This window comes from Microcaecilia unicolor, chromosome 7 (genome assembly GCF_901765095.1).
Source record: "Microcaecilia unicolor chromosome 7, aMicUni1.1, whole genome shotgun sequence".
NCBI lineage: Eukaryota > Metazoa > Chordata > Amphibia > Gymnophiona > Siphonopidae > Microcaecilia > Microcaecilia unicolor.
Window position 1 is genome coordinate 227,266,865 of NC_044037.1, and position 18,983 is coordinate 227,285,847.

Genomic DNA, 18,983 nt, shown 5'->3' on the forward strand with positions numbered 1-18,983 from the left:
AATCAGCTATTGCGGTGAACTTCTCTGTATAAGGAAACCCTAGCTAAATATGAACTGATAAAAAATGTTATAAGGAACTTTGTTTCTAAATTGATAAGAAGAGATCTTCTCATCCAACTGTATCGTACAATTTATTCTCTCTCTCCTGAGGAAAAATATGTAAAGTCCTCTACTGATATCACCCCTGACCGTTTACTAAAGAAATGTTCTTTGGACAAATAATATACTGCAAGCTATAGACCAATCTCTAATTTACCTTTTCCATCCAAATTTTTAGAAAAAGAAGTAGTGACTCAGGTACTACGCTTTTGGAATTCCATTAATGATTTCATCCTTATCAATCTGGTTTTCACGAAGGTCACAATATGGAGACCATTTTGGTAAAGATATTGGATGAAATTATAGTCTATAGAGACAATCTAAGAGATGTAATGATCATTCAGTTTGACCTTACCACAGCTTTTGATGTAATTGATCACTCTCTCCTGTTGACAAAACTGGAACAGACTGGCATCTCCGGTGCAGTTATGAATTGGTTCCAATCATATTTCTCAGGATGGATGAATCAGGTATATGTTAATGGTCATCTTTCATAGCTACACCTTTTTATGGGATCTTATGAGATCTACCAAGGCTCTGTGTTGGCTTCCATATTTAATATATTTCTAGCACTTCCTGCATTAATTCAGGACCTGGGGCTACATGTGCTTTTTTTTATGCAAATGATATTGTTGGTTGTAGCTCACAACTCTTGGGACAATACATTCTAGATTAGCTTAGAGGAGAAACTAGGTAAGATTAATACCTGGCTGGATAAGTGGATAAGTTAGGGCCTTGTTTACTAAGGAGCGCTAGCGTTTTTAATGCATTCTAAAAATTAATGTGTACTAATGCTAGAGATACCCATAGGAATATATGGGTGTCTCTAGCGTTAGCGCGTGCTAATTTTTAGAGCACGCTAAAAACACTAGCGTGCCTACAGCGTGGCTTAGTAAACAGGGCCCTAAGACTGCTTTTGAATCCCACTAAATGCAAGGTGCTTTGGATATCCAGTACAGTGTCACCCCTTTTAACTCCAAAGATTGCTAAATGTCCCATATTTGTTGTTAAGAACTCATAATATCTTTAGGTGTGATATGGGATTCCCAATTTACATTTTCATCATACATTTCAAAGGTAATTAAATGTTTATAGTTTTACCTGAGAAAAATTTGCTCAATAAAGCACTTCTTAGATATGCAGTCAACTAAGATTCTTTTGACACTTTAGCAATCAGTAAATTTGATTTCTGTAATTCACTTTTTGCTGATGTCCTTTCAATTGTTGGTGTTTTTCTTACTGTTTTCTTAATAATTTTATAAGTTTTCATTGTTTATAATTTGTATGTTCACCGCTGTTATACTGTATATTAAAACAGCAGTATATTAATCATTAGATATAAATAAAACGTAACAAATACCAGATAAAATGCTTACAATTAATACAAGATACAACTGTTAGATTTCTTTACAGTGTTAGGTTTAATGAACACGTTATACCACTACTGCAAGAACACCAGCTTTGAGGGAGAACATTAAATTTAAGATCTTGATACTAGTTCACAGAGCCTATTATATGAGCATTCTGCTGTATCTCCGTATCTTACTGGTATCTTACCAACCATCTCGTACTTTAAGGTCTTCTCAGAACTACTTGGTTATACTATCCCATAAGACACTATGGTTCGATTCAGCATGTTCTATGGCATTTAGCCTTGTGGCTCCAACACTGGAATTCTCTCCAGTTAGAACTGTGTAGAGAAGTACCTTAACATACATTTTAAAAAGGGTTGAAAACATGTTTTTAGGCAGGTTTTTGATCCAATGCAATTAATCACATTTTTATTACACCATATACCCCCGGATTCTATATATTGTGCTGAGATTAACACGCAGAAATTGACGCATATTCCATAACAATGTGCACAACCTAATTGGTTAATAAGCCAATCAGCACTAATTGCCAATTAACAAGCAACTGACACTAATTGGCATTAATTAGAATTTATATGCAGAACTGTCTAAGAATGTTCTATAATGTGCTGTGTGTAAATTCTAAAGTTGCATAGTAAAAAGGGGGCATGGCCATGGGTGGGTCGTGGGCATTTCTAAACCTATGCATGACGTTATAGAATACACTTGATCTGTGTGTTATTTAGGCATCGGCACTTATACCAGGATTTACTTTACAGGATGGAGTTGGTCCAGAGGGCAGCTACAAAATTGGTAAACGGTCTCTGCCATACAACATATGGGGACAGGCTTATGGATCTCAACATGTATACGATGGAAGAGAGACGGGAGAGGCATTAATACACAAGAGGTGAGCCTTTTTCAAATGAAGGAAAACTCTGGAATGAGAGGGCATAGGATGAAGAGAAAATAGGCTTAGGAAGAATCTAAGGGAATACTGTTTCACGGAAAGAGTGGTGGATGCGTGGAATAGACTGTATTGGAATTCAAGAAAGCACGGGACAGGCACGTGGAATCCCTTAGAAAAAGGAGGAGCTAGTGGTTATTCAGGAAGGACAGACTGGATGAGTCATTTGGCCCCTATCTGCCGTCATGATCCTATGTTTCTATGTTAACTGCCTGTGACTACATTTATTTGTGTGGACCAGCGCTCAGCTTATTCTATAAACCATGTAGAAATTTAGGCTTATTCTATAAAAGTATGCCTAAATTAAGGCGTACTTCATAGAATGTGCTTAGGCGAAATTCATTTCTGTGCCAAATTTTTAGGCGTGATATATAGCCATACATCTAGTAACGCTGTAGAAATGATAAGTAGTAGTAGAATCTAGTTCATAATGTATGATTATTCAGAATTTCAATGCAGTTTTGATTTGTAGGGAATGCGGTCACAATGACATCAAATTTCTGGATTATTTTTAGTCACTAATATTGGGACTATTTTGTTTCCTTATGTATCACAGCTTTTGTGTGTGCACTGATTATACACTGTTGCCCTATAAATCACTTCCTTCTGTTTAGTTGTATGAAAATGTGTATGTTTTAGGAGTTTTAGTGTTCCATTTTGCTCTTTTAGGGCTCTTTTTTACAAAGCTATGGTAGCGATCACAGCGTGACAAAGCTCATAAGAATTAAATGGGCTTTGTCGCATTTGGTGCACTGCTAATCACTAGCACGGCTTTCTAAAAGGAGCCTTTATTCTGGTAAACCTCTTTGATATGGTTAATGAAGGGTGGTATATCAAGTACCCTAAAATAAAATAAATATGTTTTCTTTTAAATTTCATATCATTTTAGGATTACTTTGATGGTTGTATCTTTATATATCACTCAATGTGATGTATTATTTATGTTTTATTGTAAGACACCTGAACCTAATATAAATTGGAGAAACACAAATGTTTTTAAATAAATACTTAGAGGAACAAGTAGAAAAGACTGTAAAGGTAGTAGGTTCTGGTAGCACACTATATATATATATATTTTTTTTTTTTTTGTAATGTACAATACCAAAACAGTGTTATAGAATCACTTGTGATACCTTTCAATCTATTTTTAGTTGTTTGTTACCACTTTCAAGCAATTACAGCCTTCATAAGCTATGCTGAAGTAGCCGACATTAGCTTTAAAAGCTTAGTTGAACTCAGCAAGGGTGGCCTATCTTTCTTCAAATCTACTCTTTTTCACTGTGTCCAGTACTGAAGTAAATGCTTGCAAAAGTGATCTAATCACTATAAATGCTCTGAATTGCAAATTTAGTTTATATGAGCACATTGTGAGAGAAAATATTACTTACTATTCTAAGCCTTTGCTTGGTTCACGTGTTTTAAATTTATTTTCCCTATTGTGATGCATCACAATAAAAAAATAAATTGAAATTAACAGAGATGACTTATCCCTGCTAACCCAGTTCCCACTGAGTCATTACCTCATTTACATTGTTGCTGCATTAAAGAAGTAAACATTTTAACCATTTTCATTTCACCAATAGTGAAAAGGATCCACTTTGTTATCTTCAAAAATTCTTATGATTATTTTTCTTCCTCACCATGAACATGAGCATGAAAGAATTTGATTTTTTAGTCAAAGAAGTAGATACCCCTTGTAGATATGATGCAAATTTAAATTATTAGCTGCTCAATTTAAACAGCCACTTTAGTTTGCTATACAAATATGTTTCATCCCTCAGTGGGAACTTCTCTACAGTCTTCAAATATGAGGATGATCCAATGGAAAGAGTGCTCATTTGAATTCTATGCCACTGGGCAATGCAGAATTTGCACAGATTTCCCCACTGCACAGATTTTATCTTTGGTTCCACAGAAAATGCAAGATCAGGGGGAATGACAAGAATGAGCCAAAATCCAGACTTACCTAGCATAAGTACAGCATGGAAAAAGAGTCAGCTCAGGTAGACTACTGGAAGAGAAAGAGGACCAGGACCACTCTAAACGCCCCCTAAACTCTTGATCTTTCAGTGAACAGCATCTCCTAGGACTGCTTTGCTTGAAACAAGGAACAGCGCCTTCTTTTGTATAGTGCCAACCTTATGGAAAGTCTTACCATCCCAAGTGAGATTCGAACTATCTTACCTCAAATTTCACAAAGCTCTTAAAACATACCTTTTTCAGAAAGCATTTGGTGATATTTTAACAACTTGCAGCGACAAACTGAGAGTTCACTGACCCTCTTTTTTTTTTACCTCTATTTTTCCCTTGACATGTGTTTGTTAGCTATCCTATAATGTTTTGCATTCCTTTCACGCTCTATTTTAATTAACTGTATTTGATTGTGAACCACCCTGTGATGTTTCCAGGAAGGGTGGTATAGCAAACTGAAATAAACCATAAAGGAAGAGTAGTAGAACTTCCTATGATTGGATCTTCTAGCCTCAGTCAGACAGTAGTTCCTTCTCTCTTTTTTTGACATGTATTTTGATTGAGAAAAGCCAATGGGCAGCACTGGCTCCTCTCCCCCCCCCCCCCCCCCCCCCCCCACTGCATGTTAGAGAAGAGATAAGCTAGTGCTGCTGACAGAAGCAGAACAGCTTCTCAGCAGAGCCCCAGCAGCAGCACAATCAAAGTTACCACACTGTGTGATTAAGGTGCGGTCCCAACCTCTCCCTTCCCCTACTGAAGCTACCTTATCAGGAGCAGACTGACCATTTTCATTATCATTTTGGTCGCTCTTCTTTGATCCTTTTCTAATTCCAATATATCTTTTTTAAGATATGGTGGCCAAAATTGACCGCACTATTCAAGGTGAGGTTGACCCATGGAGCAATACAAAAGCATTTTAGTATTCTTGGTCTTATTTGCCATCGCATTACTAATAATATCTTGCATCCCGTTTGCTGTTTTGGCCAGAGCCGCGGCCACACACTAGTGCTATCCAATTCACAATTTTGAATCGTCGATTTCTTTTGGGCATTTCAATTCAAATCGATTCAGGAAAAAAAAAAAAAAAAAAAAGACAAGAATCCCCATTCAGGACTTCCTCACCTCCCGCCTGCTGTCACCAAGCCACTACAGCTGCTTCCCTCTCTCCCTCCTTCTTGCTGTCACTCAACCCACTGCTGCTGCTTCCCTCAGCAGCAGTAGCAACAAGATAAACTTACTCAGGGCCGGTCTCTCTATTGGCACAGGCTGATGGCTCTGCCCCGGAACAGGAGGAAGTGACGAGGGGGGCGGGACTGGCAGACGTGCCAAGCCGGCAATGGACAGTCCTAGTAGTCTCTGTTTCCCCTCCCCAATGCAGCAGTCATCCCCGTACACTCAAAACAGAGCAAACCAACCAATCAGCTGCTGTATCCAAGTTGTCATTCTTTACTGCTAGTAGCATTTTTATTTAGTCTCAGTTGTATTTTCAAACATGCCAGCTTGTGTAGCATACGGATGTACACAAAGTATAACAACAGAATAACTTTTCATAGTTTGTTATAAATCGTAATCAGTGTATCATTTGGAGAGGCCGATTATAGGGACACTCTAGCACATTATATTTGTGCAGAGATTTTTTTTTCTGTAATATATATTTATTTCTTCAAGTCTGGTTGTAAAAGGCTTTTCTTTTTTTCTTTGGGGGGGGGGGGGGGGAGTTAATCTTTGTCTCCTGGCTGTGTGTTTATATATGGATTAAGTTAACCAAGTCAATGTCAAGCTTCCTAATATGATTTGATAACAGCGTTTTCTCAGCTATTACCCAAATGCAAACACAATTATAATGTTAATTAACAAGTTTTGGATGTTACTGAATTCTATTATTGTCTCACTGTTTTGGGCACAGTATGTCATCAAACCAATGGACTACATTAAAAGGAAAAGATGGCATGTGGGAACTTGCTCCTTTTGTTTTGTGGAATGCAGTGACATATGGTAAAATTATGTATCATACCTGATAATTTTCTTTCCATTAATCATAGCAGATCAATCCATAGACTGGTGGGTTGTGTCCATCTACCAGCAGGTGGAGATAGACAGCAATCCTTTGCCTCCCTATATGTGGTCATGTGCTGCCGGAAACTCCTCAGTATGTCGATATCAAAGCTCCATCCGCAGGACTCAGCACTAAGAGAATTACACCCACAAAGGGACACTCTGCCCAGCTCACCACCACCGAAGCGGGGGAGGGGAATCCGTCCAGCTCATCCCCGCGAAGCGGGGGAGGGACACCACACCCGCCGATGCGGGGGGATCTGGCTTATCCTGCTACCACAACCACGGGAGGAGCTGGCTTACCCAAACACCGCTGAAGTGGGAGGGATACAAAGCTACCCTACTGCCACACGAAGTGGGAGGGAGCACAGGCATAATTTAGTTATCAATCCAGCCACCGCCAAAACGGAGGGAGAGGAAGCAGCAGCTCACTGTAACACAAAATCATTTCAACTAAAGGAAAATCCAATTGGAAGAACTTGAACACGAAGTCCTCCTGAACAGGAACTGAAGACTAAACTTGAACCTGAAATATAACCAGAACAAAAATACAGATGTCTGGGCGGGGCTATGGATTGATCTACTATGATTAATGGAAAGAAAATTATCAGGTATGATACATAATTTTACCTTCCATTTCATCAAGCAGATCAATCCATAGACTGGTGGGATGTACTGAAGCAGTAATCACCCAGGGCGGGACATGGAAATCCCTGAATGCAACACTTAAGCTCCAAACGGGGCCTCGGCCCGAGCAGCCACATCCAAGCGGTAATGTCGTGAGAAGTTATGAACCGACGCCCAAGTTGCCACTCTACAAATCTCTTCCAAGGAGACGGATCTGGACTCTGCCATCGAGGCCGCCTGTGCTCTAGTAGAGTGCGCCTTCAGCTGAATAAGCGGAAGCTTCCCTGCAGCCACAATTGTCTCCTTGACCCAACGTGCCACAGTAGGCTTAGATGCCTGCAGACCCTTACGAGGGCCTGCGAACAGCATGAACAGGTGATCTAACTTCCGGAAGTCATTGGTTACTTCCAAGTATCGGATGATGACTCGCCTCTCATCCAGACATTTGAGAGCAGGGTACTCCTCTGGGTAATCCTCCCTATGAAAGGAGGGTAGACAAAGCTGCTGATTCACATGGAAGCGAGAAACAATCTTGGGCAGAAAGGAAGGCACTAGGCGAATCGACACTCCTGCCTCAGTGAACCGCAGGAACAGCTCTCGACACGAGAGTGCCTGGAGCTCGGAAACTCTTCTGGCTGAAGTGATAGCCACCAAAAAGACCACTTTCAACGTCAGGTCCTTCAGTGATGCCCTCGACAAGGGCTCAAAGGGCGGCTTCTGCAAGGCCCTTAGCACCAGATTGAGATTCCACGTAGGCACTATCGAGTGCAGAGGAGGGCGCAGGTGATTAACTCCTTTGAGGAAGCCCACCACATCTGGCTGCAAAGCAAGGGAAGCACCCTTCAGACGGCTCCGAAAGCAAGCTAGAGCCGCCACCTGGACTTTCAGCGAACTGAGTGACAGGCCTTTCTCCAGACCCTCTTGCAGGAACGCCAACACTGAAGATATTGGAGCAGTGAAGGGCGATAGAGAGATTGCCTCGCACCACGATGCAAAGCTACGCCAAACCCTGGCGAAAGTAGTAGAAGTAGAGCGCTTCCTCGCTCTCAGCATAGTGGCGATGACCTTGTCTGAGAAGCCCTTCTTCCTCAGCCGCTTCTGCTCAAGGGCCAAGCCATAAGACCAAAGGGGGAGGGATCCTCCATCACCACGGGACCCTGATGCAAAAGGCCCCGCTGGCAGCCTCAGAGGGCCGTCCACCGACAGCCTGATTAAGTCCGCATACCAGGGGCGTCCGGACAAATCCGTACCCACCAGGATCACCCGGCCCGGTTGCTTTGCCACCCGGCCTAGAACTCTGCCCATCATGGGCCAGGGCGGGAACACAGAGAAGCTCTTGTGCCGGCCAATGCCTGAGAAGGGCATCGACTCCCAGAGATTGAGGGTCCCGCCCTCTGCTGAAGAACCGCGCTCGGCTGGCCCCAGCGCTTCGTGATGTCCAAGAACGCCCGAGCCGACAGCTGCCACTCTCCGGGATCCAAAATATGGCGACTGAGAAAGTCCGCCTTGACATTCATGACTCCCGCAATGTGGGCCGCCGACAGCTGTTCCAGATTCGCTTCCGCCCACAGGCATAGCTTCATGGCCTCCTTGGCTAGAGGGACACTCCTGGTACCTCCCTGGTGATTGACATAGGCCACAGCCGTGGCATTGTCCGACAGGACCCGTACTGGCCTCAGCACCAGGACCGGGAGAAACTCTAGAAGCACCAACCGAATGGCTCGGAGTTCCAGGAGGTTGATAGACCACTTTGCCTCCGCAGGAGACCATAGCCCCTGCGCTGGTCTTCCCAGGCAGTGGGCTCCCCAGCCCGTCAAACAGGCGTCCGTCGTGACAACCCACTCCGGGGTCGTGAGAGGCATTCCTGCGGACCGCTTGTCTGGCCTCAGCCACCAACTCAGCGCCTTGCGCACCGCTGGATCCAAGGGAAGGCGTACAGCGTAATCCTCAGAAACTGGAGTCCACCGCCGCAGAAGAGAGTGCTGTAGTGGTCTCATATGGGCACTACCTCCATCGTGGCCGTCATGGAGCCCAACAGCTGCACATAGTCCCAAGCCCGAAGGGTAGAGGATGCTAGGAACTGGTCCACCTGGGTCCGAAGCTTGACGCTCCGGTTGTCTGGCAGGAACACTCTGCCCACTTGGGTGTCGAATCGAACTCCCAGATACTCCAGGGACTGAGTTGGGCGCAGCTGACTTTTCTCCCAGTTGACGATCCATCCCAGGGAGCTCAGAAGAGCAATAACCCTGCCCGTAGCTCTCCCACACTCTGCATAATTGGGGCTCGGATCAGCCAGTCATCCAGATAGGGATGGACTTGCACTCCTTCCTTGCGGAGGTAAGCCGAGATGACCACCATTACTTTGGAGAAGGTCCGCGGAGCAGTAGCCAACCCGAACGGGAGGGCTCTGAACTGGAAGTGGCAGCCCAGGACTGCAAAGCGCAGGAAGCGCTGATGAGGCGGCTAGATGGGAATATGTAAGTAAGCTTCTTTGATGTCCAAGGATGCCAAGAATTCTCCTTTTTTCACCGCAGCTATTGCGTAGCGGAGAGTCCCCATGCGCAAGTGCCGTATTTTCAAGGCCCGATTGACTCCCTTGAGGTCGAGAATAGGCGAAACAGAACCTCCCTTCTTTGGCACCACAAAGTAAATGGAGTAACGTCCCTTGCCAAGTTGATCTACTGGCACTGGGACCACCGCGCCCAGGCGGATCAGGTTGTCCAAAGTCTGCTGCACTGCCGCTACTTAGACTGGAGACTTGCAGGGAGAGTTCACAAACCCGTCTCTCAAGGGCCGGCAGTACTCCAACTTGTAGCCGTCTCTGATGACTTCCTCAACCCAAGCGTCTGATGTTACCCTGGTACACTCTCCCAGAAACGAGGATAGCCATCCTCCTCCTATCTGCTCTGGGCCATGGACCAGGGCCCCGTCATTGGGTACGAGACCCTGGGGGAGGGCCAGAGGATGAACCTCCGGGACGGCGGTCCCTGCGAAAGGAATGCTGCTTGGGGGAGAAGTTCCGCTTGAAGGAAGAGGAGGAAGAGGAGGTCGACTTGCCTGGGCGATACCGACGGGCTTCCTGAAATCGGCCCTTGGAGGAACCAAGGCGAGCACTGCCGGCCTGTGCCCTGACCTCCGGCAACCTCTTGCCCTTAGACATGCCGAGCTCCGTCACAATCTTGTCCAGTTCGCCCCCAAAGAGCAGCTTGCCTTTAAAAGGCAACTTGGCTAGGCGAGATTTTGAGGCATGGTCAGCCGACCAGTGCTTAAGCCAGAGCCACCGCAGGGCAGAGACTGTCTGAGCCATACCTTTAGACGAGGCTCTCAAGACATCATACAGCAAGTCTGCCAAGTAGGCCAAGCCCGACTCCAGGGCCGTCCAGTCCGCCCTCAAGGAAGAATCCGAGGGGGAAGCCCGCTGCAAAACAGTCAGGCACGCTCTGGCCACATAGGAGCCGCAAACCGAGGCTTGCAAACTCAGGGCGGCCGCCTCAAAGGCCAACTTTAAGGCTGCCTCCAATCTCCTGTCCTGAGCGTCCTTAAGGGCAGTGCCACCTTCCACCGGCAGAGCCGTTTTCTTAGTCACCGCAGTGATTAAAGAATCCACTGTAGGCCAGAGAAAGGCTTCCTGTTCCCCCTCAGGCAGAGGATACAGACGGGACATAGCCCTGGCTACTTTAAGGCTCGCTTCAGGGGAATCCCATTGAGCCAAAATTAAAGTCTGCATGGCTTCATGAACGTGGAAGGTTCTGGGCGGGTGCTTAGTTCCTAGCATAATGGCTGAGCCAGCTGAGGCTGAGAGAGGGCCTTCCTCTGGAGAGGAAATGTTCAAAATGCTCATGGCCTGCACTAACAGGTTGTGCAAATCCTCTGAGCGAAAAAGCCGTGCTGCAGAGGGGTCATCCGCTCCATCCGAGCGGGGATCAGTCTCCTCCAAAGAATCCCCTAAGGACCTTTTGGGAGAACTCAGATATATTGCCCTCAACCACATCAGAGGAGACAGAGTCCCCTAGGGCCTGGAGATCCACCCGAGGGTGCTTGATCATGGAGGCCTCATCACCCTTATCAGACAGGGGAGCAGGGGCAGCGTTTTGCAAAAGAAAAGCCTGATGCAGCAGCAAAATGAACTCAGGGGAGAACCCCCCCCAGTCTGTGCACTTCTGCAGCCTGGGCCACGGCCCTAGAGGCACTCTCAACCTGCGGTCCCAAGAGCGGGGGAGAGGCGCGCTGCGCATCCAAAATGGCGTCCGGCGTGACACTCCGCGAAGGAGCCGCGCAGGAAGAATGGCGCTTTAATTTCGCCGCCTTCTTACCGTCGCCCAAGTCAAGGGCGACCATAGGATTGTCTCCCACCTCGAGGGCGGCCCAAGAAGAAGCTTTCCGAGCAGCGTGACCGGCCAAAACCAGGAGGGCAGCCAGCAGGGGATGGGCGCCTAAGGCGGGAAAACCCGCCGCACAGGAGGAAAAATCGGGGAACTCTCCCGACTCCGAAAAGGGGCCCAAAAAAGGCGACTCTGCCTTCGAACCCCCTGCTTCCCCGCTAGACGCGCGCACGCGGTCCAGGGAGCATCTTTCGCGCCCTTGCCCTCTGACGTCATAAGCCACGAGGAGACTGTTCGGGGAACCCCCTGCCCACTATAAAAGGTAAAATTACCTGCTTCTCGCTCCGAGCTGCAACGAATTGGTGTCCCAGTGAGCAGCTGCAATAAATGCCATTTTTGGAGGTTTAAAAAAAAAAAAGACGTTTTTGGTTTTTTTTTTTCAACTGAGCCAGCGGGAGGGGGGAGAAAAGGAGGGACCTGGCACCACCAGGTTTGCACTTGCTCAGGAAGAGCCCTCAACCCCAGGTACTCAACAAAACCTAAATGAATAGGCTTGAAGACCTAGCCAGAGCTGCTGCTGTGTGTGACCACCACCTGCTTAGATAGAGAACATACTGAGGAGTTTCCGGCAGCACATGACCACATATAGGGAGGCAAAGGATTGCTCTCTCTCTCTCTCTCCACCTGCTGGTAGATGGACACAACCCACCAGTCTATGGATTGATCTGCTTGATGAAATGGAATATAAAAACAACTTGCCCAGTACTATTCCACAGAGAACTACTGAATAATGAGGGAAGGGCTTCCTTCATTCTGAAGTTCTGTTCATTATCCAGTCCTTACATGCTTTTTTTTGTTGTTGTGTTAAAGTTTTTTTTGTTTTGTTTTTTTTTAAAAAGAAATGTCATGCAGCTCTTATTCGATTGCTTTTTTGGGTGAAGGAAGCAACTTCATGGCAGGAATAGTTTAAAATTTCCTTTCTGCTCTAAAATTGGTGACTTCCCTTGGCTGAATCCATGCTGACACTGTCCCATTAAACCATGTTTGTTAATATGCTCCATAATTTTATTCTTTATAATAGTTTCTATTTCGCTTGGCCCTGAAGTCGGGTTTACCGGTCTCTAATTTCTCGGATCACCCTGGCACTCTTTTAAAAATCAGCACTACACTGGCCATCCTCCAATCTTCATGTACTACAGACAATTTTAAATGGCAGCTTACAGATCACTAACAGTAGATCAGAAATTTCATGTTCGAATTCTTTCAGTACCCTAGGGCAGTGGTTCCCAAACTTGGTCCTGGAGGCATCCCAGTCAGTCAGGTTTTCAGTATATCCACAGTGAATATTCATGAGATCGATTTGCATGCAGTAGAGGCAGTGAATCCAAATCTCTCTCATGAATATTCATGTGGGTATCCTGAAAACCTGACTGGCTGTGGTGCCTCCAGGACCAGGTTTAAGAACCACTGACCTTGAGTGCATGCCATCCCATCCAGGTGATTTACTACTCTTTAATGTCGATTTGCCTCAGTATGTCTTCCAGGTTCACTACAATGTCACCCTTGAAAACCAAATGGTACAGGTAAATCTCACATCTTCTTCCATAACGACCGAAGCAAAGAATTCACTCAGTCTCTCTGCTATGGCCTTGTCCTCCCTGAGTGCACCTTTTGCTCCTTCATGATCTAATGGTTCCATGGATTCCCTCACAGGCTTTCTGTTTCTGATGTACCTGAAAAAGTTGTTACTGTGTGCTTTTGCCTCTGCGGCAAGTTTCTTTTCATATCCGCTTCTGGCCTTCTTTATCAATGCTTTGCGTCTAACTTGCCGGCGTTTATATTGCTTCTTTTTTTTTTTGCAGTCATTTATTTTGTCTAGGAATTTTATCTCCCTAGTGCTCCCGATATAACATTTATCCAGTCAATCTTGGGTAACTGAACTCACACATTATTATAATGTTGCCCAATTTGTCAGCTTTCCTAATTTCTATAAACATTTACCTGGCTGTTTGTTCTATCCTGGCTATCCATAATGATCCCATGCTGCTATCTGTTTCATGTGGAATGTTTATTTAGAGACTCCCTCCTCCAAGGCAGCACAGAGGCTGCCAGACTGGAAGTGAAACTTCTCTACAACTGCTGCCTGCATCTTAGTATTATTGAGTTGTTTAATTAAAACTTGTTGCACTAAGGATATTAGACTAATATAAACAGCCTTAAAATTATATGGTATACTGTGTCATTTATTTAGTGTTTGTTTCTCAGAAAGTAATGTAACGTAATTAAAACTCTGTAATGGAAACTCCCTTCTTGTTATCCTACTTAGAATAATTGACTATTAATGAAGACATGCTTGGGAGGTGGGTGGAAATGAATCCTGAACTAGGCCCTGCTGTGCCCAGAGGCTATCTGTTAATGCTGTAGGCTGTAACCTTTAAGTTTCTACCTCTGGCAAAAAGTTCAATTTTAGAAGTATAGGGAAATGGGTTTTACACTATGGAAACTAGTTAATAAAGTCTGTTTTTCTAAATTCAAACTATCAATAAGCCTACAATGTCTCTTATCACCCATCTTTAAATCACCAAAGCACAAAGCAAAATAATGTTCACTTACCTAGAGAAATGTCACGAGGAATGGGCTGAGGACCCCTGATCTAGTATCTTCTATGTCCTAACCCCTGGTAAGCCTTTTCTTGGCTGGGAGGTGCACGGTGGAGGTGCCCAGCTGAAGAGGAAACAGCACATTTTCTTTCTTCCTCCAAACTACCTGTTCCTCTGATACTATTCCCACCCACCTACTTAATACTGTATCGCCTACTGTCATCCCTTTTATCTGTCATACCCACAATCTTTCATTTTCCACTGCAACTGTTCCTGATGCCTTCAAAGATGCTGTAGTCACACCACTCCTCAAAAAACCTTCATTGGACCCTACCTGTCCTTCCAACTATCGCCCTATCTTCCTCCTCCTCCCTTTCCTATCCAAGATACTTGAACGTGCTGTTCACCGCAGTTGTCTTCACTTTCTTTCATCTCAAGCTATTCTTGATCCACTTCAATCTGGCTTTCACCCTCTTCATTCAACTGAAACAGTACTTGCTAAAGTCTCCAATGACCTGTTCCTGGCCAGATTCAAAAGTCTCTATTCTATCCTCATCCTTTTCCATCTATTTGCTGCTTTTGACACTGTTGATCACCGTCTACTCCTTGATACGCTGTCCTCACTTGGATTTCAGGGCTCTGTTCTTTCCTGGTTTTCTTCTCATCTCTCCCATCGTACTTTTAGTGTATACTCTGGTGGATCCTCCTATCCCGTTATCAGTTGGTATACCTCAGGGATCTATCCTGGGACCTCTTCTTTTCTCCATCTATACTTCTTCCCTTGGTACTCTGATCTCATCCCATGGTTTTCAGTATCACCTTTATACCGATGACTTCCAGATCTACATCTCCACACCAGAAATTTCAGCAGGAATCCAGGCCAAAGTATCAGTCTGCCTGTCTGACATTTCTGCCTGGATGTCTCACCGCCATCTGAAACTAAACACGACCAAGACTGAGCTTCTTATCTTTCCACCTAAACCAACTTCTCCTCTTCTCCCATTCTCTATCTCTGTGGGTAACACTCTCATCCTCCCTGTCTCATCAGCTCTTAACCTTGGTGTCATCTTCTACTCCTCTCTCTCCTTCTCTGCACATATTCAACAGACTGCTAAAACCTGTCGTGTCTTTCTCTGTATCATCACCAAAATCCATCCTTTCCTTTGAGCACACACTATACTCTTATCACCTCTCGCTTAGTCTATTGCAACTCACAGGTCTCCCACTTATCCATCTCTCTCCCCTTCAATCTGTTCAAAATTCTGCTGAATGACATATTCCGCTAGTGTCGCTATGCTCATATTAGCCCTCTCCTCAAGTCACTTCACTGGCTCCCTAATCATTTCCACATACAGTTCAAACTCCTGTTATTGACTTGCATGTGCATTCACTCTGCAGCTCCTCAGTACCTCTCCACCCCTCCCTGGGAACTCCATTTACTGGGTAAATCTCTCTTATCTGCACCCTTCACCTCCACTGCTAACTCCAGACTCCGTTCCTTTTATCTTGCTGCACCATATGCCTGGAATAGACTTCCTGAGCCGGTATGTCAAACTCCATCTCTGGCTGTCTTCATATCTAGACTAAAAGCCCACCTTTTCGATGCTGCTTTTATCTCCTAACCCTTACTCACTTGTTCAGTACCCATGTTTTATCATTCCCACCTTAGTAATTCCCTTGTCTGTCCCTTGTAAGCTCTGTTGAGCAGGGACTGTCTCTTCATGTCCGGCACTGTGTATGTTTACTAGCACTATAGAAATAAGCAGTAGTAAATCCTGAATCCCTCTCCCCTTTTAATACTACTCCTTTCTATTTCCTCTTCCTGACCTCCATATTGAGGTCCACTGCTACTACCTCTCAGCATCACCCCTCCCTGTGGCATTAGTGCTGCTGAAGGTAAATGGGGTTATAGGTAATCTGAGAATACATTTTTGGGGGTGGCAGTGGTAGCAAGCACACAGTGTACTTTGCCCTAACACTGGGATGCAGCACGACAATCTTGTTCTCCAGTTACCCCATTTGGCATGGAAGCAGAAATGCTTAAGCACATTACATATTATCATTAAGCTTATATTCTCAAAGACAGAACATAAAATAAATTAACAGCATATGTCTGACACTTCTAAGTAGAAACAATATTCAATTGAGCTGCCCTGAATCTTACAAAAATGCTCAAAACATTCAGGATGAAGTCCTTATACCAGTTACTTGGTTGAAGACTCAGACAGAATTTTGCTTAGATACTTTTATGAAATAAAGATGAGATTTTATAGCATGAAAGTCCATTTACACAAGTACATAAGTAATGTCACACTGGGAAAAGACCAAGGGTCCATCGAGCCCAGCATCCTGTCCACGACAGCAGCCAATCCAGGCCAAGGGTACCTGGCAAGCTTCCCAAACGTACAAACATTCTATACATATTATTCCTGGAATTGTGGATTTTTCCCAAGTCCATTTATTTCCTGTTACTGAGGCTACCCAAGCTAGGAAACAGATTTTTGCTTTTGAGATGTAGGGGCCGATGTAACAAAGTGCTGTAGCCTTTCCACACAGCTTAGCGCAGCTTCTGCACAACTGCGAGTACCCTATGTTAAAACAAGTTCTGCACATTAGCTACTTGTGCGCAGACACACAAGCCGACATCAGTGCATAGGTCATTTAAATCTCAAGTTAATGAATGCATTAGCTATTAAACTAGACATGAAGTACACAAAAGACCCATTACTGGATTTTTTTTAACACTGAGGTTTTAATGCAGTTCTCTTTGATTGCACCTCTCTAGGGCTTACCCTGTGTTTATGAATAAAGTGTACGATAGATGTTACTGGCACATATAGTATAATTATTTCCTTTTTTTTTTGGTTAATGGTAGATTTGGGTTCTTCCTCTTTCTTTTGAGGGGGTGGGGCTATCGTACCACATACATACTTTTATGTTTACTTCTTTTCTCATATGAAGTTTGTCAGATTCCACAACTATAGCTATTTTAATCGTTTAGCAACTTTACCAGGACACTGCAAATCAAGATTTCCTTCTATCCAGTATGGTAAGTAGACACAGCGTCACCGTTACTTGCAACTAAGTTTTACAGCAGATGGCAGCTCATCGGAAGTCTTAGTTTCAAAATTTAAACATTAAAAAGTGGTTTCTATTATCTCCTCCCATGAACCTCACAGCTATACGGCCAAGGACTAGCACCAGTTTCCTGTATATAAAAAAGATGAGAAAGGCCGCGGAAAAGTTAATTAGAAAGTGGTTCACCAGACCCTGCCAAAATAAGAGCAGAAATACTAAGTCACACACATGCGGCTGCCCTGACACTCTCCACACGCCAAGCGCCCCTCTTCACACGCATTCGGCAAACCATTCAGGAACCAAGAGGGACCAGTCTCCCCTCACCGTGGTCCGCCATCTCTCCCTTCTTCTTTCACTCTCCCCAGTCCAACATGTGTCTTTCTCTCCTCCCTGCCCGCAATCCAACACCTCTCCTTCAAACTCCCCTCCGGTCCCGTCAAGCTCATACCTGGGATCGCCCACTACCAGCCCCGCAGCTTTTCCTTCTTCAGTGCCCTGTCCCCCTCTGACACAACTTCTCTCCCTCAGAAGCTCCCGCCTGCCATGCCGGAAACAGGAAGTCGCCTCAGAGAGGCGAGCACTACTGCGTGCTGGACGCTGGAGAATTGAAAAAGTTGCATCAGAGGAGGAGGGCGGGATGCCGAAGAAGCTACTAGGCCTATTGCGGGCGATCTCAAAGACAAGTTCGGTACAGAGCTACAGGGGAACGTGGCTTGCGCGAGAATCCAGAGGGGATAAGTGGTTCCTGCGGAATTCCCGGGAGAGTGTACGAGCCTCTCAGTGACCAACTACCTTACCCAGATTCCTCCGATGTCTAAGTACCGCCTCCTCTTCCTGTGACCTACCGACAATACTGCGCAGCCGCACTTGCTTTCTGCCGGGCAAATACGGGAACAACACGCTGACACTGATACATGCAAAGAAGTTTGGACAGATGCATGGGCCAGCAGCATCAGAGGCCGCTTGAAGTACAGTGGCGTGCGTATGGCGACGTCCATGTGCAGTCAGTGCCAGTAGATCAGGTGATGAACTCTCATGTCGTTGCCCCATGCATGTGTTAGTTTGAGACTTGCAGCCTCAGTCCGAGCAGAGAGTGAGGCTGTATTGAATTACTGAAAGGAGGACTTGCTGCACAGTTCTAGTCAACCGTCGTTTTCCACCAAAGTGGTAAGTGTTAAGTACCTGTACCGTATGCTGCTGTTTGCAAAAGTGCCGGTACTGCAATAATTTTATTGGTAAAACGTATGCATAGACTTTACGCCTTGTAGCGCGGTAGAAATGCTAAATAGTAGTAGTAGTAGAGGTGGAGTTAAAGGCAGACCGCAGGCCAGCATATTTTATAGGTAGAACATGAAATTAAGGTGCTCTGAGTATAATCTAGGCCAATTAAATAAAAGCTCTACTTTTATATGCATGTGTGGTGACAAAGTTACTACTTGTATGTGGTAATCCCCAGATCGGGCTGGACAATATTCTAAAGATTGGAGATATTTTCAAGAGCTGGAAAACATTCCATGAATTAGAGATGCTTTAAAATAACTTGGTTTTTTGAAGAGTGAATCAATGGACTTCCATATCATCAAGCTGATCAATCCATAGACTGGTGGGTTGTGTCCATCTACCAGCAGGTGGAGATAGAGAGCAAACTTTTGCCTCCCTATATGTGGTCATGTGCTGCCGGAAACTCCTCAGTATGTTCTCTATCTCAGCAGGTGGTGGTCACACACAGCAGCAGCTCTGGCTAGGCCTCCAAGCCTAATTTTTAGGTTTTGTTGAGTGCCTGGGGTTGAGGGCTCTTTTGAGCAAGTGCAAACCTGGTGGTGCCAGGTCCCTCCTTTTCTCCCCCCTCCCACTGGCTCCGTTAAAAAAAAAAAAAAAAATTTGAACGTCTTTAAAGGCGTTTATTTCGACG

General features: G+C 45.0%; 1 protein-coding gene across 5 annotated transcripts in view; it reads right to left on the minus strand.

Annotated features, from left to right (window-relative positions):
• HAT1 (histone acetyltransferase 1) overlaps positions 1-18,217 on the minus strand; it is a 115,275-nt gene extending 97,058 nt beyond the window's left edge. For 2 of the 5 annotated variants that reach the window (XM_030209529.1, XM_030209531.1), the window contains exon 1: positions 17,520-17,839. Coding sequence is in view for 2 of the 5 variants with exons in the window: in XM_030209527.1 (XP_030065387.1) it covers positions 17,869-18,121 (253 nt within the window). In the remaining 3 variants the exon portion in view is untranslated. Of the gene's footprint in view, positions 1-17,003; positions 17,094-17,519; positions 17,840-17,868 lie in introns of those variants that run through there. The other 3 variants (XM_030209528.1, XM_030209527.1, XM_030209532.1) reach the window with 3 other exon arrangements.
• Positions 18,218-18,983: the final 766 nt, after the last annotated feature.